Source organism: Mastigoproctus giganteus, chromosome 10 (genome assembly GCF_048544385.1).
Source record: "Mastigoproctus giganteus isolate SK-2022 chromosome 10, ASM4854438v1, whole genome shotgun sequence".
Classification (NCBI taxonomy): Eukaryota; Metazoa; Arthropoda; class Arachnida; order Uropygi; family Thelyphonidae; genus Mastigoproctus; species Mastigoproctus giganteus.
The window spans coordinates 6,295,079-6,306,535 of NC_143584.1; the positions used below are offsets into that span (position 1 = coordinate 6,295,079).

At 35.7% G+C, this 11,457-nt stretch overlaps 1 protein-coding gene across 1 annotated transcript in view; it reads left to right on the forward strand.

Annotated features, from left to right (window-relative positions):
* LOC150078649 (F-box only protein 22-like) overlaps positions 1-11,150 on the forward strand; it is a 32,879-nt gene extending 21,729 nt beyond the window's left edge. The window contains exons 2-3 of the mRNA XM_090384160.1: positions 687-885; positions 10,324-11,150. Coding sequence (XP_090240286.1) covers positions 687-885; positions 10,324-11,150 — 1,026 coding nt within the window. The remainder of the gene's footprint in view (positions 1-686; positions 886-10,323) is intronic.
* Positions 11,151-11,457: the final 307 nt, after the last annotated feature.

Sequence of the window (11,457 nt, forward strand, 5' to 3'; positions counted from 1 at the left end):
TGTTTTTCTTTGCGTTCTTTGCCAGAGACATCTCACAACTGTCTTAGCTTTCCTAACCTCCTTTGTGACTTGATTACAAACTAATTTACATCTACAATAGGCTTCTGTATTACCTGATAATTTATATTCACCATGCACTTTTCTTCTCTGCCAAGTGTCTCAGTTTATCTGACATCCATTTAGGTCTAAGTTTTGAACAGTATTTCTTCATTAGTATGAGAAGTATAGTAGCTTCTTTAATTACTTCCCTGAATACTTCCCATTTAGAATTTGCTGTTGGTAATATCATCAGTTGCACAGAAGTTAAAAACTGTCTGAGACCACCGTAGTCACCCTTACAAAAGCAAAAGACTTTTGTAAAAGCCCTGATTGTAATCATTGAATCAAAATGAGCAACTTGATATTGAAATGAGTAGGAAATATATAAAATATATAACTTCAAAGTATAATAAAATTGCCCATAGATGGCAAAAGAAGGAAAAAATATTGGATAATATGTTTATATATATTTTCTACCCAGTACCACAGCCAGAAAAGTGAGATTGAGCCCATATGCTTCCACAAAAGTTGGTTAGCCCTTTGTTGTTGCATTGGTATATCATTTGTATTAAAACAGCTGTAAATCATAACCTCTTCTAGATTCAGCTGTATATGCAAAGTATAAATGGAAATCTATTTTATTTCAGATGTGCATTCCTGACATACCAGTTTTCCAAGTTGACACCCCTTTCATGTTTCCAAATCGCTTTATACCACCACCACATCACAGGGAGATTCAAGAATGTCTAAGGGAAACAATCTACAGTGCACCTATCGATGATCCTCAATTAGCCATTTTCTTTACTTCCGGTTTTTCAAATAATCATGTAAAAGACCAAGATGAAAGTAAGCTCTTTCAACTTTTTTAATTTGTATGCATTAAAATAAGCAATTTTTGTCAATGTTTATTTATAAGAATCTTTCTAGTCATCTTTAAGGATTTGTTCAAAAATTACAAGAACTGACTGAAAGTAATGCCTCTTAGTTCATAACCTCAGTACTAAGTGGTATAGCAAGTTTTAACTCCATTCTCCATGCAGCTAATAATTAGTTTTAAATGAAAGAATCTTTGGACATAAGATGCAGGAAACATTCAGTTATTGAGCTTCACCCTAAAAGTGTTATCAATACCAAAATTTTTGGAAAAGTGGAGCAGTCAGTCCAGTCTAGTACAGTATACAGTATCTAGTACAGTACATTGAGACTTTTATTTTATTATTATTTATTTATTTTATTAGATGGTTCCAGCCAATGTTTGGAAACTCCACCAAACTATAGTAAAGTTTACAGTTTCATGCACAGATATTATGATACAATTTAGAATGTCATACAAAATGCAAAGTGAAGTAAAATATTACAAAATGAACATCCTGGATTGATACAACTTACAATTTTGAATATCATACAAAATGCAGAGAGCGATGAGTATGCTGTTCAGAGCAAGGTCCCACGAGTTGCAGAACAAAGTTACTTCTCATCCTACTCTTGCTCTTATCTTTTATTCTATTTTCTTTCCTATTCCACTTATAGATTTCATCCGTCTTGTTGTTCATTTTATATTAAAAACCTTTCTTCTTCTGAAAATTTGTCCCAAATTCTTTAAAAACCATGAAATCCTCCTTTGTTTTAACTATTTGAATCTCAGAACCTCTACTCATATTGTTATTCGTATTGGAGCACTACATTTACTTCAACTCAATCCATAAGTCCACATACTCTTCACGGTCATATAAAACATGCTCCCATGTTTTCACCTCCCCACAAACACACCTTATTCTCCAAGCTGCGTCAGACTTCAGCCTTCCAAAGAAAGATCCGTGACCCCTCATGAGAAACAAACTATACAAGTCTGTTTGTTTGTTTGGATTTTTTTGGCGCATTAGCAACTAAGGCTACAATGCGCCTTACAAGTCTGTCTGAAGCCATTTACAACTACATTGAAACATTGGACAAGCTTAAAAAAGAATCTGATGAGTAAGGCCTGGCAGTTCAGCAGCATTGCTTCAACACAGTGGCATGAAACTGGCAAGAATTTTATTGCTAGGATTTATAGTTGTTCCACACCCTCCCATAACCCAGATTTGGCCCCAGGTGATATTTTTTTATTCTCGAAGCTTAAAGATGTGGCTCTGATGATGAAGTGAAAACAGCTGTGAAGAGATGATTGGCCTCTCTACCAAATTAATTTTACTTGAACAGCATACAAAACTTTAAGTGCTAGCCAGAATGTATTGAGTTAGGTGGAACACATGCAGAAATATGATACACCAAATAAAAGACAGTTTTTACCTACAAGTATGTTTTTTATTTTTGATACAGGTAGTTCCCAAACGAAATATTAATTCATTCCTAGTGCTTGCTTGTAAAGTGGGAATTTATTTCCCATAGACATAATGTTAAAAACAGGGGTTACGCTCTCAACAATGAAATTAGCTAGCTAATTAGTTTATGTTTAAACAATGATTGATTTATCCAAAGAAATGAAAACATAGCTTGTAAAATCAAGCAAATTATAATAATAAAGAAATTATTTATGACTTACAAATGTTAAAGAATGTGTATTCTTCATTGTCGATTAAATGCACACTCATTTTCACTCATTGGATTGTTGCACAAGAAGCCATCATCTTCAGAAATGCTTCAAGAGTCATTTGTTTCCAAAATAATCTCTTTTGTTTCTAAATTTCACGATAGCATGCATAAGCATTTTTTAACAGCACACACAAATTGCAACTAACGATACACGCAAGTGAGATTGCAACTAACATGATTCGCGTGGAATAACAACTTCTTCATTCCTTAAAAAAAAAGGAATGAAGAGAAGATTCTGAAAATTTATTTGTTTTCTTTATATGATTGAAAATTTCAGTGAAGGGGAAATGCATTTCCCCATAATAACATAAAAACCCACACCATTTCAACTATCGGTATTTTCACAAATATAATAACATCAAGTTTACTACCCATTTATAATTGATTTCACCAAAGAAAAGCCCAATAAACCGGACACTGTGAATTGTTTTTATTGTTTTATGGTCGTGACTTCCAGAAATGTGCTTTAGAAAAAATATCACAAAAGTGTTCAAAATTGATTCTTATTACATAACATATGATAACGATGAAAGTTTAGTGCATTTTAATGATTTGAATGCCGACTGGGCTAGCCAGGTGGGTAAAGTGCCTGCCTGGCAACCCAAAGGTCGTGGGTTCGAATCCCACCTCGGGCTTGGATCAGAGTAAAATACAAACACTTTGGGAGGTGCATTATGGCCACAGAAGCCGATGCGCCAACAATTAAAAAAATAATAATAATAAATGATTTGAAATGGCAGCTAATACAATTTACATTTAAAAAATGACCTTTTAGAGAGATAAGTAGGTTAGTTATGTAGCGAAAATTTCAACTTCCGAGGCCTTGGAACGAATAACTAAAATACAATGTGTTATTGCATTCACATTGCGATATTTTTATGATACGATGGTGTCTCTGGAACAGATTAATATCGTAAAGCGAGGTACACTGTATTGTATGGCTATGCGCATGGTTTGAAATGCGGTATTTATGAATGTTTAACATTCATTTTTTGGATTAATGTTCATATTTTTGATTTTGTTGATACTTGAAATAAAAAAAAAAAAAAATACTCGTAAACCGGGAACTCGTAAAGTGGGAACTGCTTATATATCACTATTTCTTCAAAAATTATGCAATAAGAGGCATTACTTTTCAATCCATTTTTCTGTTTTAGGCAATATATGTAGCTAGAAAAGTTAAGGCTAGTATCCTTTTTAGGTTGACCAAGATTTACAGACTCTCATAAATGTGACAGTAATCAAAGAACTCACCAGAATTCTTTTCCTGAACCTGCTTTCTCAGAAGGGTGAAAACCATTATATTTTAACCCTGCTTGTGAGCACATACTTATATACAGCTGTAATATCTAATAAACAAGATTAAATAGTTGCACTTTCCCTTTACAGCTAAAAAGCCAGAGGTTTACAGATAAGAGGTATTAAAAGAACATTAAATAACATAAGGCATTAAAGAACAAAACAAGATTACATTAAATTATATGGAGTGATGTTACGTTACATAAGAGATTAAAGTGATGCAAACTGACTTTAAACAAATTACATTACAAAGATGGCATACCATGAGATTTAAAAATTAAACTTAAATAAACAAAATGACACCGATGCATATACGTTTTATAGTACTGACTATTGTCCCCACAGTTCATGGAAGAGAGCAGCAGGAGCAGTGCCAGGCTCATTAGTTAATTCACAAGGATCTCCAGACAGATGGATCTGGCAGTTTGCGGTCTATGGGGTGTGTGTGGCAAAGTATCCCACGTCTACAGTGTCGGTTGACAGCAAATTTCTGAAGGTCGGCATTAATGTTCTGGATTCGTCTGAGCATCAGGTAGGGTAGGAAATGACCTGATAAGTGGAGGCGTGAGTGAAGAGGAAAAATTGTTGGGCTGACTGTGAGCTGGCAGGTGGAATCCTCCAGCCACAGAGATCCCAGAATGAAAAGATGTGATAAGACCGGTCCACATCCTTACAGTGATTACCGGTCTTTTTTCATTAATGAGAGAGAGAGCAGTCTGGGGATTCCCAGGGCCTGGGCCATTTCAGCTGTATGGACATGGGATGGCAAACTGTGCTTGAAGGTTACCCATTTGAGGAGCCAATATTCTACTGCCCAGATAGGTTTTTTTGATTGTAGGCACTGCTGATGCCCAAATTTCAGCTGCATAAAGGAGCAGTATATGATGGTTCTGACACATTTTGTTGCTGTGACCCTGGCTGAGACTAATGCAGGTGTTGTTTTGCTCTCCATTTTAGGTGTGCTGCACGACTGATGAGTTTACAATACTAGCACAACTATTACCAATTAGTTGATGCTCCAAAAAACCCTTCAAATTAACCAACATTGTTAAATACAAAGGAACAATAAATTTGAAAAAAAAAAAAAAGGACACTATACTGCACTAATTATTCGTTATGATTGGGCTCTAGCCTGTCATTCAAAGGGGAACTTCTTTTTATACAATTGAAGGCAGTGAGGTCCAGTTTAATTGAAAGGAATTGAAATTGACCTATATAAAACACATTTTCTTTGCTTACAGATATCAGATTTTGTCTACGGTGACAAACAAAAAAATATTCAAGGTGTGGACTGAAAACTAAGAAACAGGTCTCCATTGTTTACCATATTAGTGAACATCTTAAAATCTAAGAGAAACATAACATGATTCATCCTAAAAAAAGAAAGAAACAAACAAGTTATATTTTTGCCTTCCAAACAAAATAAAACAGTACAGATTTGCAGTTACTCGTTTACCAGAAAATCTATGTAATGCAGTGCGCTTGTTCAAAGTATACAAATTATTAAGCTGAAGTGGTTACTGTTGTTAAAACTTTTTTTTTTTTTTTTTTTTATTGCCAAAACTTGGGAACATTTTAAATAACAGCAGATTCTTAAATAAAATCTCATTTCTCTCTAAAAGAATATCAAGTCATTAATCACTTTTAGGGCTCTGTTCTTAAGCTTTTATTTTTTATGTTGTTTACCTTGTAGTCCACTTTGAGTTATTATTAACCAAAAAAACTTGCAAAATTTCTGTTATTAACATGGAGGTCTGCATGCTACATTAATTCTTTAACATTGATGGCGATGGTTTTCGTTTCTGATAGCAGTTGCCACTATAAAATTAGAAAAGTTTACTATCCTGTCTTTTTTTTCAACTTGACCCTCTAAAACATTCCATAACTATCTGTGGAATTAACTTTATGGAGTTTTTAATCATTAGCAGTTTTCTTTTATTTGCTCTATCTTCTAACTCAATCAAATAAGGTTCCATTTTCAGCATACAAACTTCAGACTATATCTACTGTTAACTCAAATATTTCTAGATGAGGGTGAATACTTATTGACTGCCTCTCATATTGTTAAGTGACATTTTGCATGGTTAATATTAAAAATTGTGTGTGCACCAATGTATGGTCAGTTTTCAGCTTCAGGGCTTTTGTCTTTAAATGTACTTGCTTTGTTTTTATATATATATATATATATTTTTTTTTTATGTAAACCCCAAACATGAGAGGTATTAGAACCTACAGTACTTAGTACCGTGCTTGGATTGGAGGTCGATAAAACGAAAGAAGATATTTGTTGACATTGGACTTGAACTTCTGTAGACTGTAATTTTCAGGAAATACGTATGAAGGAAGGTTGTTCCAGAAAACGGCAGTTGAATGAATAAACGAGGAAGATGAAAAGTTGGTTCTGTGAGTTTGAAGTTGGACAGTAAATGGATGTTGGCTGGTGGTGGCACGTGTTTGGACCGTTTTGAAAGAGAGAGAGCGGGAATTATAGAAGCCAATTCAGAAGAACAGTGCCCATGGAAGTATCTGTAGAAGAGGCATGCAGCAGAAACAGTATGTCTATGAGAGAGCGAGTGGAGAGACTCTGTTAGAGATGAATCATAAATTAACCTAACTGCCTTCTTCTGAATGGAATCAAGAAGCCTGAGAGAGGTTTTGGGGGCACCACCCCAGATGTGGGAACAATATTCCATGGCAGGGTAGATTTGCAATTTATACAGAGTGAGCAGCTGTTTGGAAGAAAAGTAACGCCGACAGCGAAAGAGAAAACCAAGTTTTTTAGATGCAGAGGAAGCAATATTTGTAATGTGCTTGCTTGTGCTAAGAGAGATTAGAAGTCAGGGTAATCCCCAAAAGAGATATATAATTTTTCCTAGAATTCGGAATGTCACTAAAGATAAGCATAGGAGCAGAAGAATCCTTTTTGCGAGATATAAGATAAGACTGAGTTTTAGAAGGGTTGAAATCAACTAAGTTGTCTTTGCCCCATTGGAGAATTACCTGAAGATCGGCATTTAAGGAATTGTTAGCAGATTTTCGAGAAATTGAAGCTGATTGAGCAAGACAAGATTTCTCAAAATGGAAAGTGGAATGCAATGCGCTATCATCGACAAAATTATGGATAGGATTTCCAGTCTATGGAGGAAGGTCATTAATATACAAGAGGAAAAGAGTGGGGGAAAGAACTGAACCTTGGGGGAAGCCGGCATTAGTGGAGAAGTTAGAAGACAGAGAGCCATCTACCATCACCCACAGTGAGTGATCACAGAAAACTGAATAACCAATTACTAAAAACAGTTGGCAAACCATAAGATGGAAGCTTGTTTAGAAGACCTTTATGCCAAACACGATCGAAAGCCTTTGAGATGTCAAGAGTCAAGATGTCAAGTATATAATCAAGATGCACTGACACAGTCTTTTTTTTTTTTTTGCATCTCAGTATTATATCTCATATGTAATCATTATATCAATAAGCTGCAAGTTTATTCACTTTATCATCATTTTGTTCCAAGAGCAGAGCCATACTTTTTTGTTTTGTTTTTTTACTGAATTGCAATAATCATTAATATATGTATGAATTTTATTTTTTATATTGGTAAGATTCCTCCAGGCCCTGTATTGTTAATCTTCACATTTCTATTATCTGTGTGAGTGGTGTCTCTTTATTGAGGTTGGGGCCGACCAGGCTAGCCGGGTGGGTAAAGTGCCTGCATGGCAACCCAAAGGTCGCGGGTTCGAATCCCGCCTCAGGCTTGGATCAGAGTAGAAAATGCAAAAACCTTGGGAGGGGCAATATGGCCACAACTAAAAAAAAAAAAATTGAGGTTGAGCAGTGTGTGCTGTTTGTTTGTCTTCTCTATGACTTGGCAGATTGGTGCTATTTTCATGGAAGTAATCCCACAGGTTCTTAATCACCTACTTCTGTTGTTCATTGAGATCTGTCGAATCCATCCCTCCTTTCCAAGCTTTAGTTAGTGGCCAACTTTGGGTAGTGTTGGCAGCTCTGGGTCATCGTTATCCAGGTCAATCTAAAAATCTTCTCCAACTCAGTATTGGTCAATCTGTGATTCCAAAGGAGTATGTTAGTACTGGGACTGCATAGGTCAGCATTTCCCAAACTGTGTTTCATGAAAAATCGTAATTAATAATTAAAATAAATAAATTTTGCATATTTGTAGCGTACACCGCTTTTGTGTCGTTATAATTTTTAACATTATTATTATTATTTTTTTTTTTTTCGTTTATTAATATACTGGCATAGACTAATAATCAAATAGACTTCAGAACACTTTATTTTGGCAGGCTTTTGCATAGAGACATATGCATAGAAGTAATGACATCTACGAAAAAATAGCAATGTTGTGATCTAATATGCCATTCATGTCTGCACGGGTAGCACAGTGGTATCATCACCATCCTCCCCACACCAGGTGGAAAAGGCCCGGGTTCGAATCCCGTCGATGATGCGAGGAACTTTAATGGGCTTTTTTCACTTTGTGGCTGAGTTAGTTGGTTTCAGGTGTAGATAGCAAGGTACCCCCCACCAGAAACTGGATTTTTCATCCAGCAAAACAGGCAAATCGACCATAGAACGCATACAATTTAACAGACATAAGACACACAGCATGAGATGAATTTAATTATTCAGGTGGCCTAAAAATAATAGTTTCATTTTAATATGCCATTCATATGCGATTTAGCATGAAGTACACGGGTTGAAGGAGAGGGAGGAGCGAACCGTTATCATAACTAAACTCACTTCCTTGTATAAAATTTTTTGATAATTATCAGTATTTTGAATTATTATTATTAAAATAAATTACCATGGATTTGTGGTTGAAAAAAGGAACTTTAAAATGAGAAGCAAGTCCTTCTAGTATTGCAACTGTGGTCGATGAAAACAAATGCAATATTGTCACACTTCAAAGTGAGGATGAACAATTGCAGCCTTTTGTTCCCCAAAAATCCAAAGTGAAAACACAGGAACCAACTAATAAAAGACCAAAACGGAAGTATGATGACAGTTATTTGAATTTCAGCTTTACATGTTTTGGAAATAAAGATGCTCCTGATGCACAGTTAGTCGTATGTAATAAAATATTAGCAAACAGTTCTTTGGCTCCCGCTAGACTTGTGTTTCGTAAGTGCTTCATAAATATATTGTGAGATGAAAAGTGTTCTGTGACTAAAAAAAGTTTGGGAATCGCTGGCATAAGTGTTTATAGTTCTGATCGTGTCCCCACCATTCAGCTTTGTTGATTTTAGCAGGCTTCTCAGTGAGGTTGGCCTTGATCTCCTTATGTTCTTTCTGTTGAACCTGCATCATCCCCAGATATTTGTAGATCTCTCCCTCTGTCATGACTTCAGTCTCTTCACTGGTCTTCAGCTAGTGGTTTCGGCCAACTGAATTTCCTTCTTATAATCCATGGGTCTTACACTTGTCTAGGCCAAATTGCATCCTGATATCAGTACTGAACTCTCCAGTGATCCAGAATAGATGTTGGAGTTGATTCTCTGTTGCAGCATAGAGTTTGATAACATCAGCGTACATCAGGTGTCCAGGTTCTTCCTCCCTTCTTTAAGGGTATATATCAGAACTTGCTGTTGAGCAAGGTGGACAGTGGGTTGAGTGCTGGACAGCACCATAGTGGACTCAGGGCACTCCCTAGAAGATTCCTCTTCGAATAGGGATTGGTCTGGTCATGATGTGCCCAACCATGATGGTGGTCCTGCACTTCACCATGGTTGCTTCTAGAAAGTGTGTCAGTGTTGGGTTTACTTTATAGATCTTCAGTGTGTATCAGCCAGCTATGGGTTATGGAGTTGAAGGCCTTGCAGTAGTGGATGTAAGCCATGTACAGGTTGGTGCTTCTTGTAGGCTTTCTCCATAACTGCTGGAGAAAATCCAAGTGGCCTGATATGATATCTTCTTGGTTGTGCATTGTTGGGCGGCAAGTGATCGGCCTGTACTTTACTGGGTGTGTGTGATGTCTTTGTCCTTAACCTTCAGATGGGTGATTCCTTCAGTCAAAGGATGCCTTATCATCTGGGTGAATTGCTCTGCTACATGCTTATATGTGCAGCTCAAATTATAATTATTATTTTAGACCCTAGGATATACCCCAGAATTTTTTTGAACATAATTTGAAAAGTCCTAGATATATTGTAAATGTACATTTATTTATACAGCTTTTCTCAGTTTTTAAGTTCCTGATTTTCTTATTTCTATTCCTTAAAATAAGTAAGCATTATTAAACCGATATAGATCTTACAGTACACAAATATTATTATTTCTGTTTATAATAAAGGTTAACAATATATATGTACACATGCACACACCCTTTGTATGTATCTGAATATATAATATTTACCATATATGTTTATATTTTACAGTTATGGCCATAATTCGTAGGACTGTACCACGAAACTGTGCTACCGTTCTTACAGCCAATTCTAGCATAATTGGCACCCCATCAAATGGAGAATTACCTCTTGACTGCAAAGTTTTCCCTGGAATATCGGGAGTATTTTTTCCTAGGATGCCTGGGGTAGATGTGTACATGTTTCCCATTATGGCAAGAGGGATTATGCATAGAAGAGTAACTCAGATAACTTTAATTCCAGAAGATGTACACATCAAGTGTCTGCTGTTCTTCTGTGATATGTATCATGAAACAGAAGAAACTGTGCATGATATAATAGAATATTACTATAGGAAACAAGGTGACAACATTGTTATTGGTGGAACTTTTACTGAAGCAGTCAGGTTTTCAAAGCATTGGAAATTCAACAGAAACCAAGTGGGAGTTGGAATTGCATTTTGTGGAGAAAGAGTTTTGGCAGCGTCATCTGTGATTGAGACTTCTATGCACAGAGAGGGAACCTTACAGAAACTGAAAGAAATTAAAGACTGTGGTTTTCCAGAACATCAGTCCTGTATATTTGTCTTTGATTCTTATTTACGACGAACAGTGCTAGGTGACAGAGGCAATTTCTACTTTTCAGAGACTGGAGAAAGTGCACTTAAAACAGTATTTCCATCTGTACCACTGTTTGGTGCTTGTGGATTCTCTAGCATTGGAATTGACTGTTTGCCAAAACAACCATTCAATTATGGACTAAGATCTCCTTTATTTTATGGAAGTAGGAATGATTTGTGGACTCATGATGACAGTTTGGTATTTATTTTTTTGTCGCTTGTAAAAATCTCAGTTCGTTAGCCAATTTCTTAAGAATAAAACAAAAAAACATGGATGTGATTGGTTTATTTTTCACTAGCTTTAATACTTATTCCATAACAGTTTTGATTATTATGCTATATTGTATTAAAATTAGATAAATTGGACTTTTGTAGGATATTATAATGAATTAATCAAAAGATAATTAGTGTGCATTTTCAGATTTCTGTATTTCTACATAATAAGCTGGAGAGTAGCTTTGGGTAGTGATTACCTCTACTAGCTTACTAATTGAAGTTGGAAGAGTCCAAAATCAGAAAATTTTCTAGTGTTTGTGGCATAGCTCAGT